Source organism: Mesoplodon bidens (assembly GCF_964165515.1).
Source record: "Mesoplodon bidens genome assembly, chromosome: 14".
NCBI classification, from domain to species: Eukaryota; Metazoa; Chordata; class Mammalia; order Artiodactyla; family Ziphiidae; genus Mesoplodon; species Mesoplodon bidens.
Genome location: NC_138170.1, coordinates 28813889 through 28839788, shown reverse-complemented (window position 1 = coordinate 28839788; position 25900 = coordinate 28813889). Strand labels below are relative to the sequence as shown.

The 25900-nt window shown below is 34.8% G+C and overlaps 1 protein-coding gene across 4 annotated transcripts in view; it reads left to right on the top strand.

Moving 5' to 3' along the window:
• Positions 1-24391, top strand: part of ZNF638 (zinc finger protein 638) — a 69455-nt gene extending 45064 nt beyond the window's left edge. For 2 of the 4 annotated variants that reach the window (XM_081254480.1, XM_081254478.1), the window contains 12 exons: positions 1110-1238; positions 3112-3153; positions 3657-3791; positions 4947-5072; positions 9400-9437; positions 13681-14905; positions 15491-15556; positions 17403-18357; positions 19168-19272; positions 21631-21732; positions 22474-22592; positions 24073-24391. In XM_081254480.1, the coding sequence (XP_081110606.1) occupies positions 1110-1238; positions 3112-3153; positions 3657-3791; positions 4947-5072; positions 9400-9437; positions 13681-14905; positions 15491-15556; positions 17403-18357; positions 19168-19272; positions 21631-21732; positions 22474-22592; positions 24073-24138 (3108 nt within the window). In that variant the 3' untranslated portion in view covers positions 24139-24391. The remainder of the gene's footprint in view (positions 1-1109; positions 1239-3111; positions 3154-3656; positions 3792-4946; positions 5073-9399; positions 9438-13680; positions 14906-15490; positions 15557-17402; positions 18358-19167; positions 19273-21630; positions 21733-22473; positions 22593-24072) is intronic. The other 2 variants (XM_081254481.1, XM_081254479.1) reach the window with 2 other exon arrangements.
• The last annotated feature ends 1509 nt before the right edge of the window (positions 24392-25900 follow it).

Sequence of the window (25900 nt, the reverse complement as noted above, 5' to 3'; positions counted from 1 at the left end):
TTAAACAGGTGAATTTTATGATATGTAAACTGTATTTCAGTAAAGCTGTTTTCTAAAAAGCACATTATTTGTAATGTTTAGAGATGGACAAGAATAAGAAAGAATACATTTTTTAATGTAAGAATTTTATGTGATGATACATTAAAATAGGGGGAAATTGTGGGAACCTGGAAATGAATAATTCAAGTTCATACTTTGCATCATATACCAAAGTGGATGTGTATGTAGATAAATATAGAATCCAAATACAGAAAATCTAGATTATTTATGCCCAGTTTTGATTAGAGTTGAGTAGAATTATTTGGAGATTTAATTTAATTTAATTATTTGGAGATTTAATATTTTTCTAGATGTTATATGGAAAAATATCAGATTCAGTCATATAAACATTTTAAACATTTGTGAAACCAAAATTAACATAAAGCAAAATGGAAATAAAAAATTTTAAATATTTATGTAAAATGAGAAACACGGTTCATATAAACATGCTGTAAAATATTAAAAGTTTAATAAATAAATTGGCAAATGACATAAAGAGAATTTATTTTTAAAAATTACAACTATAAATAAAAATATGGACTATTTCCACCTCATTAACGATTAGGCATATGGAAGAATGTTCGATCTCTTTACTTACCCAGGTATGAAAATTAAAACCAAAATGTATGGAGTTACAATTTTACACTTAGGAAAACAACAAAATAAAAAATAACTTGGTAACCATTACATGTTTCTTTGATTCTTTCATTCCTCATATTTCTCATATTTTGTCAATCATTAAATTTATTTACTCAGTAAATGTTCATTAAATGTTTGCTACATGCTAGATACTGCTCTAGGTACTAAGGGTATAGTGATGAATAAGATAAATAAGATTTCCCTAGTGTCATTTACTACAGTGTCCCTTCTTATTTCTCTTTAGTATTGCCTATGAGTTCAGTCTTTCATTATTTCTTGGTTATGGTAGTAATGTTCTAAGGAATGCTTTTTTTATCTTAAAAACATTTACTAAGTTATTCAATTCATTTGACTCTTAAATATTAAATTTTTTTTTAAGAAAAAGTAACTTAAGATTTATTTTTTCATTCTTGTAATTTGTATTTTAAAAGGCATTTATAGAAATAAATAGAAAATCTGCAGATTCTATGGTAAAATTTTATACCTGCTTCCCAATATCACTGGATGGGAATCAACTCTCAATAAGTATGGCTCCTGACAACATGAATTTAAAAGACGAGGTAAATAATAGACTTACCATCATATTTACTAGAATATTACTAAATTTTTAAATCATATTTATTATAGTCCATTATGTTTTCTAGTTTTCTTCTTTGGGTCACATATTTTCTCTCAAACACTGAGAAAGCATCTTCTTATTTCTCCATAGTTGCCCATCTCATTGTTTGAGAGTTACCTCCATATTGAGGGAATCTAATCCCTCATGTATGTTGGAATGGAAAAAAAAAGTCTGTAAAGAACCCTATTCTTATCTCACTGCCATTATCTGTCATCCAAACTGGAATTCCAGAGGTTACCTTTATCATTTTTTCCTCTCATTTCTCATAACCAGCTGGTCACTAGGTCTGGTCTGTTTTAACTCCTGCATATTTCTGGAATTTGTTCCCTCTTCATCCCATTCACCATTGCTTCACCTCTTTAAAACGCCGGCTAAAATAGTTATTCTTTATATCCTCTACCTTCAGTCTTATCTCCCTCAAAACCTTTTTCCCAAAGTCATGAGACTGGCGTACAATTCAATCTCTTCAAATTCAACTGATTTAGAAACCCTTCATTGTTTCTGTGTGGCCTACAAAAATTTACTGCTAAGAGGCATGAAACAGAGATACTAGAATCTCTAGAGGAAGGTGGAAATGCATGTATGTTTTAAAATTAATACTTATTGGAGTATAGTTGCTTTACAATATTATGTTAGTTTCTGCTGTACAGCAAAGTGAATTAGGTATACGTATACATATATCCACTCTTTTTAAGATTTCCTTCCCATTTAAGTCACCACAAATCATTGAGTAGAGTTCACTGTGCTATACAGTAGGTTCTCATTAGTTATCTCTTTTATACATAGTAGTGTATACATGTCAATCCCAGTCTCCCAGTTCGTCCCATCCCCCCACCCCTGCTTGGTAACTATGTTCTCTACCTCTGTGACTCTGTTCCTGCTTTGCAAATAAGTTGATCTGTACAATTTTTCTAGATTCCACATACAAGTGATATTATACGATATTTGTTTTTCTCTTTTTGATTTTCACTCTGTATAACAATCTTAGGTCATCCTCATCTCTGCAAATGTCACTATTTCGTTCCTTTTTATGGCTGAGTAATATTTCATTGTATACATATACCACATCTTCTTTATCCATTCCTCTGTCGATGGACAATTTAGGTTGCTTCCATTTCCTGGCTATTGTAAATAGTGCTGCAATGAACATTGAAAATGCATGTATTTTGTAAAAGCCTTTCATTGAGAATCATTCTAATGTGATGTAATCGCTGAGGTGGTTTTATATATATCAGTAGTGTCGAAGAGAAAAAAAAATTGAAGAACCATAGTCTCATAAGATAAAGTTCCTTTTCTATACACTTAAGCCTTTTATCAGCTAGCTTCTCCCAGCTTTGACATCCCTGTCTTGTGCCAGTCTTGGCCTCTTTATATAATTCAGCAGCACCAAATCACTACACACTTAATACCCTGTGATATTTTTTTTACTAGCCTACATCTCTGTTCTTCCTCATCCCCTATTTTGCTTAGCTGACTTTTTGTTGCGTAATTTGAATTCTCTTTCTGCTAAATTAAATCTCTTATTCCTTGTATATGAATTTGAGTGTCTTCCCCTAAATGGTACCACCTTATTAGTCTTTAATGTACTTAGGGGATTAGGAAGAATTAAAGTCTGTGGGTAGGGTGGGACTTAGATAACTTGTTTTAGAAAGAGGGAAGGATTTTTGGAAGGAACAGAAATTTTGCTTACTCATTTTATGAAATAGTTCTTAATGCGTATTCATATAGATTATTATATCAGTAAATCTTGACTAATTAAATACACAAATAAGAAAGAGCTTACACCTTCAATCTTCCTCTGTTTGCCTTTCTAGGAAGCTCTATTTACAACCTTGATTAGAGAAAATGACCCAGAGGTGAGTTTTGCATTTAAGTGCTTTTGTACACTTGTTTAGTTGATAGAAACATTGGTTGTTTTATTGTTCACCTGTCAAGAATTAAAGAAAATCTTAGCACTAGTTTTAAAATATTGAGGTGATGGAGATGTCAGATGAGTCTTCTCTTGGTAAAAATAAGAAATAGAGGGTAAAGGAGTCCTAATGTGCAATAGTTTTTAGATTCTCGAGCCATATTAACTGACTTGGGTAAATATTCGGTATATTAAGTGTTTCGGGTATGTATTATGTTGATAGAAGAAAGATTATACTTCCTTCTTTAGTATATTGTTTCACTGATATTCACATATAGTACTAAGACCTCACTATCTTTACCCATATGGTCATTTTCTTACTCTTGGGAGAGGACATCACCTGACGTCTGAAAAATAAATTGTTAATCTGTGTTTTACACTTTGATACTTCAGCTGTTTTTCTCTTTTTCTATGCTATCTCTTAAAAAACAAAAACAAAAAAAACTACAGGCAAATGTAGATAAAATTTATGATCGATTTGTACATCTTGACAACTTACCAGAAGATGGACTTCAGTGTGTACTTTGTGTTGGACTTCAGTTTGGAAAAGTGGATCACCACGTATACATGAGTAATAAAAACAAGGTAACAAGATCCCTTCTATTTTCACTGTATGTTCTGTAGAGAATATATAATTGAACCCTATATTCTTATGGTCTGTAACTTTTAATTCAGCTTCTGAACTGAAGCACCTATAAACATTATTCAGCCTCTTAGCAGAATTATGATATACCATCATATTTTCTCCTGGGCTGTGGCAGGAAGGAGGAAGAACTCTTAGTTTGAAGGGGAAATAAAAACTTGCACAAGGGAGAAAGGTAATACGTGCAAAGAGCATTATCTTTGGGGGAAGTGCAGACTTTCGTTCATCTAGCCTTAACTACCTCTGTGACCTTAGCTAAGTTGGTTTACACTTTTAGTTCTTATTTATAAAATGAAAGGGTGTCAACCAGGTATTTCTAAAGTCCCTTTACATTTTCTGTGCCCTCTGTCTTCTCTATTTAATTCAGACGAGTCCATAAAAATTAGATTTTGGTCAACCATGTATTACCTAGAAAGGTAGAAAGGGTTTTATAGCAAAGTTGACAGTATTTGCTTCATAAAAAATACCTAATTGACCAAGTAGTAGATACTAATTTCTTTGACATGTTTAAGAAATTTCTTTAACCATGTTTAAGTGTCAGTTCAGTGGCATTTAAGTATATTCACGTTGTTGTGCAGCCATCACCACTATCCATCTCCAGAACTTTTTCATTTTCACAAACTAAAACTCCCTGTCCATTGAACAACAACTCTCCATCCCCCCTTTTCCTAGCCCCTGGCAACCACCATTCTACAATTTAAATTTCTGTCTCTGAATTTAACTACTTTAGGTACCTCATATAAGTGGAATCATACAATTTTTGTCCTTTTGTGTCTGGCTTATTTCACTTAGCATGTCTTCCAGCATGTGTTGCAGCATATGTCAGAATTTTCCTTCTTGAGGCTGAATAATATTCCATTGTATGCATGTACCACATGTGTTTATCTACTCGTCTGTTGATCGACACTTGGGTTGCTTCCACCTTTTGACTGTGTGAATAATACTGGTATGAATATGGGTGTAGAAATACTTGTTCCAGTTCTGGCTTTCAATTCTTTTAGGTATTTACTAAAAAATGAAATTGCCGGATCTTATGGTAATTCTACTTTTAATTTTTTTAGAAACTAGTAATTAATACTTTTCTGTCTTTTCCAAAGGCAATTCTTCAGTTAGATAGTCCTGAATCTGCTCAGTCAATGTACAGCTTTCTGAAACAAAATCCACAGAGCATAGGTAACCATGTATTGATCTGCACATTATCTCCAAAGATAGACTCATCAGAGGTAAGATTATTTTGTATCAACTTTTGTGCTTTTAGAAAATGAGGAAAGCATAAAGGTCATTCTCCCAAAGCTAGAAGATACACTCTGAAGCTGATTCGAGAATTATTCTTGGACAGTAGTCAAACTCATTCTGAGTTTAGATACTGTTTCTTTTAAAATTTTATTTTGCAATCATTATTCCAATTTTCATGGTTTATGGAACAGTATAAATTTGTATAAATGAGAATAAATTGAGGTAATTTTAGAAAATGTAGCATATTCATTCTGATGCTTACTATGGACATATGTGCAGAGTGATGCCATATACATAGCATGATTATCTCCAGAATGCAGTCTACATTGAGTCCATTTTTACTTCCTCCTGATAGAAGTTTGTTTTTTTCTTTTACTTGTTTAAATTATTATACTCTCTTCTTTTATAAGAAAGAAGATTTTACAGGTTCTTGGCTTGCACAGTAATAATCTTTGAAAACTATGAATAGTTTACCTTTGAAAGAATTAAATTGAAACTCAGATGTTTTCTCTTCCTAATAGTTTCATTGTATCTCAATAGCAAGAGGTAAATAGGGCCTTATATTTGGTATCTACAGGTTTTTGTTAATCTGCCAAACTCTTGTGCTAGCTCAAGAAAGAGAAAATTCCACCATCTAAATCCAAATTAAATAGAGCACCTATAAGTAAATGAATGCATCATGATACTGATTTAAGTGCAATTTTTAAAAAAAAAAATTAATTTATTTATTTTGGGCTGCATTGGGTCTTCGTTGCTGCGTGCAGGCTTTCTCTAGTTGCAGCGAGCGGGGGCTACTCTTCATTGTGGTATGCAGGCTTCTCATTGTGGTGGCTTCTCTTGTTGTGGAGCACAGGCTCTAGGCACACAGGCTTCAGTAGTTGTGGCACACGGGCTCCGTAGTTGTGGCTCGCAGGCTCTAGAGCGCAGGCTCAGTAGTTGTGATGCACAGGCTTAGTTGCTCTGTGGCATGTGGGATCTTCCCAGACCAGGGCTCGAACCCGTGTCCCATGCATTGGCAGGCGGATTCGTAACCGCTGGGCCACCAGGGAAGTCCTTAAGCACAAATTTGTGTGGCTTGTTTAACCTGATTTCAGAACAAAAGTTTTTTAAGTTTTTAACTTTTTTTTTTTCTCAACAGAGCATTGTATTTTTAAAACTTTGTGTTGTGGTATGTTTCAAGTTACTGCTTTCAACTGTGTTCAGAATTACAGTAAACACAGACTACACAGAAATTTTTCTTCCAGAATTGTGGTCCCAAATTCTTAGACTTAAAGAAAATGAAACAAGTGGAAATTATATGAAACTTCTGCCTAAAATTAATGCTTTATTTCCCACAGCCTAACTCAACCTCATTCTTACAGCTTATTAAATTGAAGAGCACATTTAACTTACTGTAAAAGACTTATTAGCTCAACCACTGATAAGCTAGCCTTGTAATCTTGAGCATGTCACATAGTGTCCATTATATCCATTTAACAAATCATAAATTGGATCAGGTGGACTAATTTCAAGGTGTTGTAATAGTCTATATGAGAGGTAATGAAAACCTAAGCTAGACTATGAGGTGGAAATAAATCCCGCCCCCAGATTTTTTTAATAACAGTTTTTAATTTACCATGTTTATAATGAGTTAATTAGTATCCTATGTTACCCTGTGTTCAATATTCTCCCCCCATTTTTGTTACCTGTAATGTTACTTCCACATGTAATCCGTTACAACCTTTAATTCTATAACTATAGTTACCTTGCATACAGAGTATGAAGGCTTAATTCTAAGTACTGAAACCCAGTACCTGCATTTTTGATATCTTGATTATGAAATATTTACTGCAGAATTTAGTAATGAGAGTAGTTCTATAAAGAAAGAAATACGTGTAATTTGCACACTTGGAAGTGACTCTCTTATACTCCCAGTCTTTTCTCAAAATGATGATGTGTTTTTGTTCAGTATTTGGGTTATGGCTTTCCTGTACAGTTTAGGGGTTGTTTTTTGTTGTTGAAAGGAAAAAAGAAGACTGTCTTCATGTTACTCGGGTCACATAACTCAGTTACTATTTGTTGAATAGAATATGTTCTCTTCTTAGAGCTATCCTTCTGACACCCTGTTCTAAATTTATGGCCATTTGCTTTGTAAAGCATCTATATACCTTTGATTTTCTTTTTATTGCTCTTCTGAATTATTTCTGTTATTTCTTGGACTCTGTATCTCCTACTCTCTTGGATTACTTTCTGTTTGCCAGACTATATTGTCAATTAATTTTCCCAGAAAGTATGTATGGCCAGTAAACTTTCTAAATCCCTGCATATTTGGAAATGACTTTATTTTTCTCTTACATGTTTCATTGATGGTGTGTCCAGGTGGAGAATTCTGTGCTCAGATTGTTCTTGCTTTTATTGTTTTGTTTTTCTTAACCAGTGTTGTTAAGGAGAAGGCTGATTCCAATCCTACCTCTATGTAATTTTTTTTCCTCTTTGAAACTTTTTAGCATTTATTCCTAATTCATTTAGCAAATAGTTATCTATTTCCTTCTCTATGCCAGCACTGTTTTAGACTTTGGAATACATTGGTAAACAGGGGAGATAATGGCTCAGTCTTCAAGGAGCTTATTTTATATATATACACACACACACACACACACACGTATATATACACATAGTGTGAGGTGGTAAAAAGTGCTATGAAGTGCCGTGGAGAAAAATCAAGAAAAAATGATAGAGTGTGCTGGATGGTGGGGTGTGCAGGGGGATATGTGTATTTTAGAGTGGTCAGGCCCTTCTGAGAAAGAGTTATTTGAGAGACCTGAAAGAAAGAAGTAAGAGAGCGAACTCTACTGACATATCAAAGAGAAGAGGGTTTTTAGAGAGAACAAGAGCCTAGGCCTTAAGGGACATATTTGGTGAATCAGGAATTCCAAGGAGGATCAGTATGGCTAGTGCAGTGAGCAAGATTTTTACTTGGTTTGGGACTTATTTTCTATATCCTGCTTAGATCGTTCATTGAATTTATGAAATCTAAAAATTAGTGTGTTCCTTCACCTGAGGAAAATTTCCCTCTTATGTCTTCGAATATTTCTTCTCTTCAAATTTTAATGTTCTGTCTTTCTGGAAGTAGCACCTGTACTGATATTATGGATGCTATATCCTATTGAATTTTTTTTTAGAAAAATTTTTTAGAGAGTATTCTTTAGAGTTGTTTTTAAAGCAGTTCTCTGAAATATCTTCAGTCAGTTTTGTATGCTTAATTTGTTCTCTCTTGTGCATTTGTTTTTCTTTTCTATTAATTTATGAATAACGAAGCAAGTTAGCTAATACAGGTATCTGGTATAGATTTTCTCTACTATCATATAGGTTGGTTTTGGTTTTGGTTTTGGTTTTGGTTTCCGTTTCCTCTAACAAGTTTCTCCCATGAATGAGAAGACGGCTTGTAAGCACTGTGGATGGGACTTATCAACTGCCATCTTTAATTTTCTTTATATACCATTACAATGTAGACTGGATACCTTACCAGATACCCTAGTAAAGAAGGCCTTTACTCTGGGACTCCAACACCCACACCGGGAACCTCTTTAGAAATATTATTCAGTTTCTATACAATATAATTCTCGGCTTTTAATCTGAGAAAATCTAGAGAAAGATAATTCTCAACTCAGCACACAATTCCCCACAGAAAAAGCCTTCAGCTAGTATATGTAAGTTCTAAAGGGCAGATATTTTTGCTGTTTTGTTCAGTGATGTATCCTAAGTGCCTGGATCAGTGCTTGGTACATAAGCACTGAATTTTAATTCCTCCTTTCATTTTGGGCCCCAGGACATTGCTTTCTTGGTGGTTCAGATACATGTTTAAAAGGATTATTGTTAAATTTTGTCCAGCACTTCTATGTGTTTTGAGTAGAAAGCTTTCTAAGTCAACTAGTCTCTCATAAATAGAAGTCTTTTAAAATAATAATTGCACAAAAATATGTTGATATTTCAGGTTGATTGTTTTTATTCTTAGTAAAAGGTGGTATTTCCAGGCTTTTAAAGTTAAAATTTTCTTATTTATTATAAACATTATGGACACTTATTTTTCTCATTAATTTCTGTGTGTCATTTATTCTGTATAATCTTATTTAGAGATCTTTATCTGAAAATGGGGAAAAAGTTCTAGAACCTGATGGTTATGTGGACACTGAAAACTATCTGTTTTGATATATTTTTAAGGTATGGGGTTTTTTTTTTAGCTTAGATTTTAAGAACTGAAAACACTGCATTGATGAGTTAAATATTTTAAATCCAGTAGAATAGCCCCTAATAAAATGTGGAATTATATTACAGGCTGAAGCTGAGAAAAACCCAGAACTAGGGAAAAAAAGGTATGTTGCTTTAAGTTTGCTAACAGTTTTTATAGTACGTAGTTAATTACTGAATATTATTTCTGTATTTTATGGTAATTGTTCACTAGTAACAAAAAGTTTGTATCTTTTATGAGTGTTATGAGGGTGTTTTTTGTTTTGGGGTTTTTGGAGAGCTCTGTTTGACCTAGGGGCTTTTTTTGTTACTATTTTTGGTCTCTTTCAGATATTTACTGATTTTTTTTTTTAGGAGAAGTGAATGTGTACACACAGTTTGAATTAAATATATAAATTTGCCTTCTTTATGAAATGTTTTGCTAAGACTCTTGAACAGCTCAACTCTGTCATCAGTATTATATTCTTGTTAGATTTTTCTATTCCAAAATAGTTAGGCACAATAGTAAATTTTAAGTTTGTATAATTCTTTTAAATTTTCATTGAGTTTTTAAAACCAGAAAGATAATATTTAGTGTGTATTTTGGTATAAAACAAAATACTCTGTACGCTGCTTTATATTTTCAGAGGTTGAAAGGTTGTTCTTCAGAGTCTATACAAACTGGAAACTCACAACTTTTTTTGACCACATATAGTATATCCTCTTCGTAGTGACTTCCTCATCCTGATGAATACCACACTCATCACACCCTTGTCCCACCAATGAATTTACTGCTCTTCATTGGGAATCACTGATAGAGAATTCTTTCTCTCTTTCATACTAAGTGATTTACCCTTATTTCTTAGTCAGTGTAGTAAGAGCTTATCAGTTTGAAAGAGGAGTTTGAGTGTTTAAATATGGAAAGTTTATTTTATTTGATACACTGCCTAATTATAAGATGCCTGAAAAACAGGATGTCTTATAGATTTTTCTTCTCAGTAATTAATTTTTATAAAATGAGACTTTTAAATGATAAGATGATTATGAGTACATTAAAATGTATTGGCAACTTTAAGCAATAGGTTGGCTATACGTATCCACACAGACTTTTTTAAGTTGCACATCAGCATACCAATTATATTTACATGCCTAAGAAGTAATAACCAACAGCAAGCAGTGTTTGCTACAAAAGCCCGCAAAGGGCTGAATAAGTAACAATGTTGCATGTAGTAGTATAGATAGACCTGCAGTTTGGCTGTAGTAACTCTGGCTGGTAAGTAAGTAGGCTCTTCCAAAAATCCATTTTATATATTTCATTTGACAGTTTCTTTCACGTCCAAAAGAATAGTTATTGTATGCATTTGGTCATTTTCTCTTTCATTGTTTTCACTTATCTTTTAAAATCAGATATGTCTTAATGAATTTACAAATAGTTGTCTAATCTTACTAATTTTTAAAGTTCTAGCACTAATAATTTCTTAATTCCCACTTTGCAGTTATTTTTTTCTGACTTGTATGACATTAGAGAAAAAAGACATGGGATGTGGCTGAATTCTTCACATTTCATTATTGGAGTAAGCTGATCCTGAGAAAATACTGGTCCTTGTAATTTTTTTTAAGCACTTGTGGATGCTAATTCGTTAATATGATCCTCTTGTTTATAGTTAATGTAAAGTATTTGTTTCCTTTTTAAAAGAAATCTCACATGGATATATTAATAATTTAATAAAATTCTACATTTTCCCTGTTTTAACCAATCCCCATGTGAACATTATTTATTTATCATATGATTAAGGCTCCAAATAAGGGTGCAAGAGGAAATGTTCACCAGTTCATTAATAATGTTGGGCAGTACTCAGTGGCCCTCTGAAATAAATACTGATCTTCAGTGTTATGTCTCGGTCTAAAGTTTCTCAGAAAGTGTATGGTGTGTTAACCTTTGTTCTCATGGCCAGCTTTTATTGTATACCTTCTCTGAAGATTTTGAAACCCTGGTTTTATGGAGGGATGCGGTAGGACAGGGGAGTGGGAAATTAGATACCCCTATCCTGAACCCAGCCTTCCTGGAATCCTTTTTTGGTCCAGTTTCCAGAATATGATTTTGTTTTCTTTGTTCTTTTAAAAGACTGTTTTTTATACTCTGGTGTTAATAATTTCATTTATTTGATATTTCAAACTGACTTTCCAAGCTAACTTGATGAACACTGAAGGTTTTTACCATATCAGCCAGAAAACTAGATACTAATTTTTGGAAAATAAATCCTATGAAGAAAGCACTATAATTTTAAAAGACTGGCACACAAGACCAAATATGGAATTAAGCCATTTTCCTGAGTAGGTTCATGCTGTCTGTTTCAAGTGTGAAACTGCATAGTGATTCATTTTGTATAAAAGATAACAGCTTTTTAAATTTACTGACAAACTTTAAATGTGGTGAAGGGGGAGGACTTGCTATATCCTAGAGCCAGAAATCAAAATCTCCATTGTTCTCCTTCTAAAGCCCAGTAAATTGGTGTTTTTGTATAGCTCTAGTTTGTGAAGCCTTTAGGGTTAATATGCAGTTCTGTAATGAGGCAGGAGTTTGAATTTAATGTTCATTATTGGAAATGAGTCTTGTAACTTAAAAATGAAAGCTTATTTCTTGAGAAATAATATTTACATAACTGCTTTAACTGAATATCACAACTTTTTCTTGGTTATACTTGTGCTTGGCAGCAAGTTTTTTTTTTTTTTTTTTTACTTTTCCTAAGAATTTGGAACACCAAAAATCAGCCATTGGTATTTTTTAATATAAGGGATGTGAACCATTTCAAGTACAAACCTTTAAACCCTTTCAGCATACAAAGGATAGCTTATACAGTTGAATAGAATATTATTTGATAAAGGTCTATGGTTACTGACTTTTTAACTTAAATAAATTCCTCAAACTCTTTGCCTTAATGGCTTTTCTTTAAGAGGTGTTTCTCTGATCTCTTAGAAAAGTTTCCTCCTCTGAAAGTTTAAACTGACCATCATTGGAGGAGCGAGGAATAGTTTATTGGCTCATATGATTAGACCCTGATGTGGCAGCACTTACTTCTCCCAAACTTCTGAAATATTATTAATGTCTCAGGACACGGACACCATCTTGCAGTAACTAAAGAGTATATAGCCACCCTTTGAGAAGCGTATCAAAAGGGATGTCTCATCCCCTCCTTCCTTGAAGAGTAGGAGGAGAAAGTCAACACTGAGATATTGAGATGGCAGGATCACTTTCTGGAGTCTTTTTCCAACCTGTACCTTCTCATGTAATTAAGCAGATGTATTTGTTAAACGTTATTGTGTTGACGGCGTGCTGGATGTTGTCTTCAGAAGCTAAGATTTTCCTTATTACTATTCAGGATAATCTCTTATCTATGGAGCATTAATATAAAAATTAAAACAATTCTGTCTCTGTCTCAGTGAAAATAGTTGTATCGCCCACTTTTATTTTTATGTTGGATTTGGGAGGACCTTGATGAATTAGATCAGTTGCATATATTTGCCATGTATTTCCTCCATTTCTTCTAAATAATTTTACTTAAAATTTTAAGCTATGTATTAGAATCTTAAATTAGTCTCTGTAACTGGAAGGATTTCTTTTAACAAATTTCTTCTTGTGATATAGCCAAAGGCACATACTTTATAATAAGAATACATGTTTATGTTAAGGTGATTGTATCAGCTTTGCCTCTAACTTTAAATCTCCAACAGAGTATTTAAAAGATATTTCCAAAGAAAGTTTTCTTTTAAGTATTACTAATAAATACAGTTCTTGGGAAATTGAAAACAAATCTGTTACACATCCAAAAGAAAGAGGTGACGTGGTTAAGATAAGTGTGGCCTATCAGTTTCTGTTTCTGTTCCTTTTAGGTAAGGCTCACTTATAAAATTGTAAATTTTGAAGCATGGATCATTAGTTTCACGAACCATAAACATATTTTATTATTTCAGTTACCACTGTTGGGGAGATAGGACCTAATAATAATTTGAGATGTCTCAAATTCACATTCAGCCTTCTGGTCTCAGAGGCAAACTTGACACAGAAGGAAAAAGATATGGTTATTACTCATAGGAGTAAAATGATCGTATCAGTGGTCATAATATTGCCATAATTTCCTTTGAACTAAAAAGAAATCTTTAGTGCAATGGAGGATCTTTTTAAAATTTTATGTTATTTGTATATTTACATCAAAACTTCTTAACCATTATAATGCTGATTGGCTGGATTTCCCAATGCTTATTGCTCTTGTATCAGGAAGTCTTAACAATTAGCATCAACAGGATTATTTATGATGATTGAATTCTCATCGTAGTTTGATTTTTGTTTGTGTTTTTGTTTGTGTTCTTTTTGTTTTTAAATACTTTTAGCCCTGACTTGAAAAACCGTCCAGTTGTTGAAAGTGAGATGCAAAGAGCAGCTGATAGTCCCTCTGTTAAACCTAGTGAAGTTGAAGAAGAATCTATTCCCAGCATTCAAATAGAAACTTTTATACAACAGGAAGAGCCTTGTGAGGAAGAACCAGAAAAAGCACTATGTGTCTCTGACTTTGCCATTGAAACATTTGAAGTTGAAACTCAAGGAGAGGAGGTCAAAGTGGAAATTCCTCTTGTAGCATCCACTCCAGCCAGTATTGACTTATTCACTGAAAATGGAGAGCAGTCTGTTTTAAATCAGCAGGTGTATACCAGTGACTTTGAGAAGGAAGAGGCAGAAATTATTAACCCTGAAACAGAATTATCATCATCTGATAGTGCATTTATAGAAGAAAGGAACATCAAAGGAATTCTAGAAGACTCTCCATCTGAAGCAGAAGATTTCTTTTCTACGATTACACAGTCTATGATAGAAGCTGTAGCTGAAGTAGACAAACATGAAACTGTTTCAGAAATAGTACCATCTACTTGTGTTGTGGCCTTAGTACCTGGAATTTCCACTGGGGATGAGCAGGCAGTGAGCACAAAGGGAATTTCTGCAAAAAGTAATATGGATGAAAAGGAGGAGAATGAATTAAATACCAAGGAAACCAGAATGGATCTGCAAATACGAATAGAGAAGGCTGAAAAGAATGATGATAAGATGGTTGCAGAGAAGTTGGAAAAGATTGTGGCTGCAGTGAAAGAAAAGCCTGCAGAAAACTCAGTGACCAAGGCATGCCCAAATAAAGGAGTGGTTCAGGCCAATAAGTCTGATGAGACTAGTAAAATTAGTATGCTGCCTGCATCAAATGCATCTAGTAGTAAATCAAGCATCAAGGCTGGTATGGTCTCTTCTCTAAAGGCAAAAGCTACAGCTTCAAAATCTGAAAACCAGAAAAGTTTTCTAAAATCTGTACTCAGAGATCAAATAAATGCTGAAAAGAAACTTTCAGCCAAGGAATTGGGTCTCCTTAAACCTCCAAGTGCCAGATCAGGCTTGGCTGAAAACAGCAGTAAATTGAAGCCCACTCAGAGCAGTGTTACCAGAGGAGGCAGTGGAAGGATCTCAGCCCTGCAAGGCAAAGATTCTAAACTGGATTACAGGGATATTACAAAACAGTCTCAGGAAACAGAGGCTAAACCTTCCGTCATGAAACGGGATGACAGCAACAATAAGGTGAGGAGGGTAGGAAGAATGTTCAGAGAATCTTTGAAGTGATCAGCTCTCTGTTGTAGCTAAGGAGTAGGAGATGTAATCTTGTTTTATGCTTTCATCTCCTCACTCCCTTCACCCCCAAGCTCCCTTTTCCCTTTCTTAAATGACTCCATTGATTTAAGCCAGTAGACACTTAGAATAATAAGCTCAAGTCTGTAATTTATTAATAGATGTGAAAGCATTATTTGGATAAAGTGTGGTCGGAAATAAAACTTGCATTAAAAAAAAATCTGCATTGAATCTCCTGAGGTGATTTAGCACTCTGCTCCTGAAATGGGAAACCGTTTTCTCTTCTAAATGGAAGCTCCCTTTATCAGCTTACTGATGGCCCAACTTAGACAGTAAAACTGAATTTAACTGCAGCTTATGGAGATGATGCCTATACTGTTAAATGATTGTTGACCTAGCTTGGTATACCTGTTAAATATTTATATAATTGAATGTGTTTGGGTAATACTTGCTTTTTGAATTCTTTTTGTGTTTTAAAGAGCATTAATAACCTAGTTGTAAATTCTGTTTTTCTGTATTTCTTATTTAATATTTCAGACTTTGACTGGGCAAAACACTAAGACTTCTAAAAGCACCACTGGTAGAAGTTCCAAACCCAAAGAGGTAAGAAACAATCTACTAACACAGACCCATCTGTTCCATCATTCCATAAAAGAGTTCGTCCACCTTGTAACTTGTGTCTCTCCTGTAATAATTAGTTTGATATAGAGCAAGGGACAGGAATGAGAGAGTATATTTTTGACCCCACCACCAGTTTGGTTTCTGACCTTGAGCTAGGCTAAATAGTTTGTTCTTGGTGTGGGACAAAAAGTTACACAGGGATGGAAAGGGGATTAGAGTAGGAAGACACGTCCAGTCTCACATCAGTAGGAATGGGTTGTAACACAGAATAAAATCATCTATGTAAAGGAGGTTGACATTTGACTGGAGTCCTCTCCCTTTTGTTTTCCTTTTGGTATGGCTCAATTTAACCTAACTAGACGGGCTTTAAGATTTACTTTCTTGGTACTGACTTCTACTGCCAAATAAACATGTTACAATTTATATTTGGCTGTTTGGTATTTTAGATTTCTGTTATTCATAGAATATTATTTCAGTTATTTTACTTTTTTCCCCTGGTAGAGCATAAATTTGGGTCTGTTTTATTAGGGCAAGGAGAAATGTTAGTAGTTTAAGAAGCAGAAGTAAGGATTATGGTTCTTCCATGGCTTAATAAATTGATAGTACAGTTGCTTACAGATTCCCCCTCCTGCCCTAACTTTACTGGGTATGTATTGTAATGCCATTATTATATTTACTAGTAATTGACCATTGATAGTGTACTAAATGTGTAGGAGGCCTGCCAGGAATTTATTTTCTTTAGTAATTAGCACCATTTTTCAAATTACAAATACTATTTTTTTTCAAGTGCAGTTACATTTGTCATTAAGTCTTAGTAATAAATTTTCCATATAACTTTCTCAAAATATAAATCTTATATAGGCATACCTCCAGACCAGAATAGTAAAGTAAATATCTCATAAAAGTGAGTCACACATATTTTTTGGTTTCCCCGTACATGTAAAAGTTGTGTTTATACTATACTGTACTCTATTAAGTGTACAGTAGCACTGTGTCTTTAAAAAAATGTGCATACCTTAATTAAGTACCTTATTGCTAAAAAATGCTAACCGTCATCTGAGTCTTCAGTGAATCGTAATCTTAATGCAGTAGTAACATCAAAGGTCACTGACCAGAGATCACCATAACAAATATAATACTAATGAAGAAGTTTGCATATTGTGAGAATTGCTGAAATGTGACACAGAGACATGAAGTTAGCAAGTGCTGTTGGAAAAATGGAGCCAATAGACTTGTTTATCACAGGGTTTCCACAAATCTTCAATTTGTAAAAAGTAGTATCTGCAAAGTACAATAAAGCAAAGTGCAATAAAGCAAAGTGTGCCTGTATCTTAGTATTACATAGCTTAAAATATGTATATACAATTGATTGATGGAACAATCTAGTTAGCTATTAACTTTCTAGTTGCATTTGAGGTGTTTTTAGTAGTCCTTGAAGTCTCCAAAACACTTGCTAGATATCATTTAACATATGGAATGGTAAATTCTTTATATTATATTAATTGTTTGACAAATGCTCTTAATGTAGTATTTTTGTACATCATATTTCCAATTCGCACATCATTTAGGAAATAATTGTAATCTTACTGAAATTAAGTAAAGGTGGAATTAGATTGATATTGTTAGGATTTTACCATTGGCATTGTTTACTCTTTGGATTTGTTTGTGGGGCTTTGAAAAATAACTAATTTCAGCTTTAGGAAACATCTCTATACTGAAATTCTCACAAATGATAGATATGTCATGCACATTTATTGAGACTGTATGGAACCTAGCCAGTTATCAGTAGTTGTTCACAATTCTGTGAGTTTTTTCACCTTTCCAACAGGAACCCTTATTTACATTTAATTTGGATGAATTTGTTACTGTGGATGAAGTTATAGAAGAAGTGAATCCTTTTCAAGCCAAGCAGAATCCACTGAAGGGAAAAAGGAAAGAAGCTCTCAAAAATACCCCTTCCTCTGAACTTAACTTGAAGAAGAAGAAGGGGAAAATCTCTGCTCCTCGTGTTGTTGAGGGAGAATTATCTTTTGTAACATTGGATGAGATTGGGGAAGAAGAAGATGCAGCTGCACATATAGCACAAGCTCTAGTCACTGTGGATGAAGTAATTGATGAAGAAGAAATAAATATGGAAGAAATGGTAAAAAATTCAAATTCACTTCTTACATTAGATGAGTTAATCGATCAAGATGATTGCATTTCCCACAGTGAACCTAAAGATGTTACTGTACTGTCCGTGGCTGAAGAACAAGATCTTCTCAAACAGGAGCGCTTGGTAACTGTGGATGAAATTGGAGAAGTAGAAGAGCTACCTTTAAATGAGTCGGCAGACATAAGGTTTGCTGCTTTAAATACTAAAGGAGATGAGGAAAATACTGGAAGGGATTCCATTGGGTTCATTTCTTCTCACATGCCCGAAGACCCTTCTGCTTTAGTTACTGTAGATGAAATACAGGATGACAGCAGTGATCTGCATTTAGTGACATTAGATGAAGTAACTGAAGAGGATGAAGACTCTCTGGCAGATTTTAACAACCTTAAAGAAGAGCTTAATTTTGTTACTGTTGATGAAGTTGGAGAGGAGGAAGATGGAGACAATGATTTAAAAGTTGAATTAACACAAAGCAAACATGACCATCCCACCGATAAAAGAGGGGATAGAAAAAAGAGAGCTGTGGACACAAAGAAGACAAAACTTGAAGCTTTGTCCCAAGTGGGTCCAGAAAATGAGAATGTTATGGAAGAAGATCTGAAAACCATGATTGAAAGACACTTAGCAGGTAGATACTCAGAAGTGGTAGCTTTTGTTTTACGAGGGGACTACATTTAAAATTTTTTAAAATATATGTTACAACAATGCCAATAATTTCACCGTGTATTGACATAAGCCAACAGATAGTTAGGGCCAAGTGATATTTTCCAAAGAAATATGTTCAAGTTTCTCAAATTTCTCTTAGTTCAGACCCTACCCCAAGTTACTATATCTCAAGAAAAGATAACAAAACCAGAAAGCAAACTAGAATACCCAGATTAGAATTGGAATGAAAATGATATATTTGCATTATTGAGAAAATACAGCTTTTGATAAGTAGAAGGCTGTTTATACCAGCCTGCCTCCTAGTTTTTGCTTAGACTTAGGGTTTGGGAAAATTTGTGAAGGTACCATTTCACTTTTAAGTAATATTTTGATGGTATAGAATAATAGGTCAGCTCACTTTCAGTACTTTAGGGAGATCAAAATAATTTCAAATACAAAAATCTGGAAAGATTTAACCAAACTAAGAATAAAAAATACTAGCAAGGTCCCACAGTCTTGAACAAAATAGAAAAATGTGTGTAGGCTCCTTGAGAAAAGCAGAGGTGGGAAGGTGGAGTTTTGATCAGGATAAATGGGAAAATAAAAGGAGAATGCTTAGACTAGTGCTGAATTTTTAAAAACAGAGTTCTCCTATTTTATATTAGAAATAGGTTTCCTTCCCAAATTTGAGTAATATCTGTCTTGTTTGCAAAAAAGGTTAAAGTTGTTATTCAGAGTTAAAAGCAATTTAAACACTGTTACTGTAGCAATAAATTAGACTTTCTCTTTAAAGCTAAAGTGCCAGCCAAGAGAGTTAGAATTGGGAAAACGCCACCATCAGAAAAAGCTGTTACGGCAGAACCAGCAAAAGATGAAGAGGCCTTCCAAATTAGTGAAGGTAAAGCAGGATTGATAGAAGTGGGGGAGAGAGTAACACAATATGAGGAGGTGGTTAAAGTTCCAAAGATCTACTGTCTAAGAAGAAAAGTAGAAAAAGAGTCTGTAACAGAGCAGGGATGGGAGTTGAGGGAGTGAGGGAAGGCAGCCCATTAAGGATTAGATCTGGATAAAGATTTTTATCTTTGCAATTATAGAGATAATGGAACATAATGGAATGGGATAATAGAGAATAATATGTGGTCCTATTATAATAGAATGGGAAAATTTTCGTGGAAATGATCCACGAAAGGTTATTCTGACCATGTTGCAGCATCGAGTAAAAATTATTTATTAACTAGCTTTTATTTGTGTACCAGGTCCCTTGCTTTGTGGGTGCTGCCAAGCAGGCAGCCAGTGAATTAAATAAGATGTCTTAATAACATTAATACAATTTATGTTGAGACAAATAGGGAACAGTGTCTAGAATACTCCAGTTAACAAGTATTTGTCATTGTGTCCACATATTCATAGCAAAATCCTAAATCCCTTGTACCATTCTCTTTGAAAACGGCACCCTCATTGCCCTCCTGCTTTTGTATCCTATGTTCTCTAAGGAAAAACTACCAACTGTGATTCAGTCGAATCTCATTGACCTAGCTCTCAGCTGGGTCCTCAGTGCTGCTCCACAATTTATTTGGGCCTCCTTCCTTTCCCATTTCCTAACCAGGTGTAATAAAAACCTAAAACCCTTCTGCTTGTTGTCATACTAGATTAAGTTTTTTTCTTCTTAATTCAGTCTTATTTGACTTCTCTGCATCATTTGTTACTGTTGGTTATGTCCTCTTCCTTGATGATCTCTCCCTTGGCTAAGTGGGTGCTCCTCCTTTGTTTATTCTTCTGCATTAACCTCTCCTTGATACCAAGCCATAGTCAGTGGTTTCACTAACTGACAAATGCTTCTAGCATAATTTCATGAGGGCTTTCCCCCCTCAGGATTTCTGTTGTGATAGGGCAACTTCAGCTACCAGCTTGCTTAGAACTGCCTCATCTCAACAGAAGAATAGAAAAAGAATCATTTCTTTACTGCTTTTGTAACCATTTATTTTCATTAATAGACAATATATTTGATGAAAGAACCTAGCTTAAGAAAATCATTTTTTAAATAATTTTAAACTTAAAATATTTGTTTTAATCTCTTAAATGATTATGTAATTATATATAATATGTATTATTATTGTTGTTATTATTAGATAAAGGTGCCTTTGGAGTGCTGGCAGCAAATGTGTTTGAGAAAGTATTACTCTGTTGAGGGTTGTAGCAAGACACTGGAGGCTGTTTTAAGCATCAAGTCAAGAAAAGCGAGACAGCCTTTTTAATCGACTCTTTGGGACTTGATGACTGGTAAAATGCAAGGAGTAAGAGAACAGTAAATAACGATTTCATAGTTTCTAACCATCCCCTCAGATTTGGGAAAGAGTAGCCCAGTTACATGGGGAGAGCACTGAACTTGAAGTCACAAGTCTCTGTCACTTACTGGCTGTGTATCCTTGGACATAATCAGTTTCTTACCTCTTTTGGTTTTGCTTTCTCCATCTGTGAAGAAATAGGGATAATAATGATTTGACCTGCCTGTCTCACATGAGATAAAAGCTAAATGAATGATATATATGTGAGAGAGATTTGTCCAGTGCTTTACAACAGTTAGGTATTTCAGCTACTGAGGGTAACCAGAATTGCTTGGAACCAGTTTTTGTTTTTGTCTTCCCCCAAGATCCTGTTAGGCATTTTGCTGATAACATTGAGTGCTTCTTACATGTTAATTCACTTTGCTGGGTTTGAATGTTTATAGTTTCACTTGTGATTCAGTGTAACAAGGGTCTTAGTCCATCAGTTTAGGCTGTGTTTTTCTTGGTTGGAAGGGTTTCAATACAGGACAGCAGAATTATTCTCTGCTCGTGTCCTTTTCCCCTCAATCCGCACCCTTCTCCCACCCCAGCACTTTTGCATACACACGTTAACTCGTGCCAGTAATATAGAACTTGAACTTCTTGCATTACCTTTTAAATTTTTTCCTGAACAATGTGAAAATAAAATATGCTGCTAAGCTTTAGTCTCATATCCTTGAATCTATTTAATAAGGTTGAACAGATTTACCCATTTATTCCTTATATAAAGACTCTTGGAAGAATAGTCGGGTGGGATTAACCAAGAATGGTTTACTTAGAGAGATGATCCACAGATTAATCTTTTTTTTCATAGATTAATCTTTGAAGGCAGAAGTTATCTGATGTTAGCTTCAGATAACATCACTTAGTATAAAATCTATAAATCTATTTTGAATAACTTTTTTTTTCCTTGAAAAATTTAATGACTTTAGTTGATGAAGAATCTGGATTAATGGATTCAGAACCAGAACGAAAACGCCAGAAGATTGAGGACTTTTCTTTGGGGAAATCAGTGGCACCTGATCTCCCTGAAGGTAAAGTAAAAATGACATTTTTTCCTTATCCATGTGAAATAAAAATTCAGAACCATAATAAGTGTTCTGTTGTTTAGATAAGCAATGCGATGACCTTGCTTAGATGATTAGAGTGGAAATCAGCAAGCTTTGCACACTGGCATTTCTGAGAACAGTTTATTAAGCTGTGTTTTTATCTGGCAAAGATATTTTTATTGCACTCTTGAAGTCTGGGATATGTACTCTCTTTGTTGCTCTGGTAAGAACTGAGTTATACTTGCCCAGGCAGAAATTCCAGTTGAGTACGACATGCTGGAAAAGCTTAGCTAGCAAACTTTGTTCATGGCCAGCTCAGATGAGCAAAGGGGCACCTTATTTGTTTACCCATTGTATTCCTCAAGCAGACAGTTGACTATCATTTTGCCTCTTCTCCCTGTTTTATTTTAACAGTGGATTCCTAAGAGGTTTATTTCAAAGACTACCAGATTCTTTTCCAGTGAACTGCTATTCTGAAGGAATTCCCTGCCATTCCTGGAGGCTCTGGAATATTACAGAATTTGTTTAAAAATAAAGACTTCTGTTTTGTGATTACAGGCTTAATTGCTCTTAATCCCTAGATATATAACAGTGTGTGTTATGTTTGTACGTAAGTGTATACTGTGCTTAGTATGTTTATCATGTTTAGATAAGTTAACACAGCTCTAGAGAAATTATCGTTAATTTTTTTCCTTCCTCTTCCCCCTCTCTCTTCCTGTCCTGTAGATTTAGACTTTCTTGTACCGAAGGCTGGATTCTTCTGTCCAATTTGTTCCCTCTTCTACTCAGGTGAAAAAGCAATGACAAATCACTGCAGGAGTACACGTCATAAGCAAAATACAGAGGTAGATATTTTTTATTTTTAACTCATCAAAAAGTGTCCACACAAAATGTACATTCTTTCCTTTTGGAAGAACTTTTTAAGGTTTGTTTATTCCTCTTAAGTTTATTCCTCTCAAGTTCAAAGTACTATTCATGTCCTTCACTGTATCTCGCCAGTTACTCCTAGTTTTTATTCCTTTTCCTCTGGCAGCGTTTGCCAGAGTAGATTTTGCATATCACTAGTCCCATGTGACACTCCATTAAAGTGTGGGAAACTGTATATTCTGATGCCCTCTTGCAGAGTCATGGACACATAACATGTTAAAGTTTCAGGCTTGTCTAGCCATAGAATCCACTTAACTTTATTTAATCCATTTCCTCACTACTACCACCCCTTTTTTTAGTTGTACATGTCTTTGGGACACATTTAGATTAGAACTCTAGAGAATCATCATTAGCCATAGTTGAAACAGTGGTTCTGATTCCTCCTGAATATTTGAGAGTCGCTTTGTATATCCTCTGTATTGAATTCGTGGCACAGACACTCATCTAACATTCATTGAGCTGTTATTTGCTGGAAGCTTATTCAATCCCCCAATCAGTTTTATGAGGTAGATGCTATCAGTTGCAATTTTGAAGATGAGGAAACAGGATGAAAGAGTACCTAATCCCCAAGAGCACATATAGCTAGTTAGTGGCAGATTTAGGACTTGAACCTACCTTTGTTTTATTCTAAGCTTATGCCCTGAAACATCGTGCTGTGCTACCTGTGCTCTTAACATGTCACTTTTCCACTTGAAATCTTCCACTGGTTTCATATTACACTTGGAATAATATCCAAACTTATTGTGGGTCTGTAAGGCCCTACATGATCTCATTTTTTTTTCCTGCTTCTCTGACCTCACTGTTATTGCTCACTGTGTTTCAGCTTTTTTGGCTCTCTTTTTGTTCATACATGAAAGGCCCCTTTGCTGCCTTTGCACCTTTATATTGCTGTTCCTTTGCCCTCTCCCAACCCCCCTTGTATAGCTGGTTCTTCCTCATCTTTTAGGTCTCGACTCAAATAACAGCTTCCCTGAAAGGCCTTTGACAAAGAAAGACCTAGCTAAAGTAGAACGCTCCTCCCACCCCAAAAAGCAGTCAATCTCATTTGCTTTACGGTCTTTCTTTCCTTTATAATACTTACCACCACCCCCTAAATTATCTTGTTTATTCTTTTATTGTTTCTCTTCCCCCACTAGAATGTCAGCCCCATTAGGTAAGGGGCCTTATCTATCTTGTTGACCACTGAGTCCCCAAGCATCAAGATAGTGCATAAGTATATCATAAATATCAGATGATTCACAAATGGAAGGAAGGAATGTTAATGTAAGGCACTGTGTTTCTAATCTTTATTCTGTAGGATCAAGCTCTTTAAATTGTAAATACAATGAAATATATTAGATACATTTGTAACACAGCAAAGCAACATCTAATAAATATATTATGAATTGCTTTTAACAGAAGTTCATGGCCAAGCAAAGAAAGGAAAAGGAGCAGAATGAGGCTGAAGAAAGAAGCTCTAGGTGATTGGGGGAAAGGGAAAAATAGTCATTAGAAATTCGTTTAGGGTCCAGTTGATTTGTGTATTTTTGTTATCACTTAATTTGTAATTTTTGTTTCAGAAGCAAATATTCATGTTGTACAAAGTTCTGATTGCCCTTGATGTAGAGAGACTGAAGGGGAAAGTATGATGGGTTTGATTTTTATATCAAATCATCAGGCATGGAGAAATATCTTTTAGAAGTGTTAAAATAAATGTTCCTACTGTATATTTAAAATACCATGTGTTTGTGGCTGATTTATTAAAGACTTGCTGGCCTCTGCGGACAGGCTTCTCTACAACCACTGAGACTTGGGAAGTTTGGGGATTCTTCTTGTGTTACTGGAAGTCATAGGCATGACAGTGTTTGGCTTTGCTTCAACTGGTACAGGTCAAAGATTTCTTAAAACTCTCAATTTTTCTGGATAAAATTCAAGTACAGCATGTTTGGCTCAGGTAGGTTTGAGTAAAACCTTGCTTGACTTTTTTAATGGGTTAGAAAGATATTTTTTCTGCGTCTGGTAACATCTGCTATTTTTGCCAGGACCCATTTAAGGTAGCTCCTAGCAAGTCATTTAATATTAACTTGAAACTACAAAGACAAAGTAGCCTTTACTTTCTGTAGACCACAAGAATTGCTTTTTAAACCACTTGAATTATTATTTAATATGTTTGTGGGGAGTTGTAAAGGTACAAAAAAATAATTCACTGGATTGTTAGGTGCTGGACATAGCCCTGTACTGTAAAGTTTTAGATGAGGCCATGCTTCAGACATAAGCCTACTGACTGAGAATTTTTAGTATCTGATTCTTTATCTCTTTAGATTAGAATGCACCAATTAACAATAGAGGGTGAATGGAGGGAAACAAAAAACAACTACTTTTTTAGATCTCTTACTCCCATCACAGCACAAGAGTTAGCTCACAGTCAGCAAGAGTGGAGTGAAGAACACAACATCTTTTTGTTGTTGCTCACTAAACTCACTGCACACTCAGTTCACACTTAGCCACAGCCTGAGCAAAATGATAAAATACTACGCGCCACAGAGTAAGGAACAGGGTGGGGAGAGGGATGGCTTGTGAATGCCAAGAGTCTGTTGTAATTAAAACCATATAGGTGAATGAGGTACTAAGAGGGAGAAGAGCTATTAAAAGGTTGGAGTATAAGGTGCTGGCAAGTTGAGGTGGCAAAGTAGGGGAGTTCCATGATGGTCTGGTGGTTAGGATTTGGCTCTTTCACTGCCAAGGCCTGGGTTCAGTCCCTCATCTGGGAACTGAGATCCTGCAAGCTGTGCAGTGCAGCCCGCCCCCTCCCAAAAAAAACAAAACACCAGTAGAGTAAATAAGACTCTTAAAGAATCTTTTCCTGGGGCTGCTTCTGAAGCTTTTAAAACCAGAGAAATTAGGAACTTCTTTAATCTTGCCTGGATCAACCTTGGTATTTAATCTTAAGAATTTATTTTTATTTATTTTTTTCTTTTTGGCCACACCGTGTGGCTTGTGGGATCTCAGTTCCCCAACCAGGGATTGAACCCAAACCACGGCAGTGAAAGCACCGAATCCTAACCACTAGACCACCTGGGAACTCCCTAATCTTAAGAATTTAAATGTGAAACTCTTGTTTCCTTCAAATTAGTTATCTGGACATTGGGATTCTAAATTAAAATAAAAGGAACTGCTAAAGCATAAAAGTATAGTAGAGGTGATTTGTGTGTTTTATCCTAGTGACAGATGTTGGTGGTTCACTATA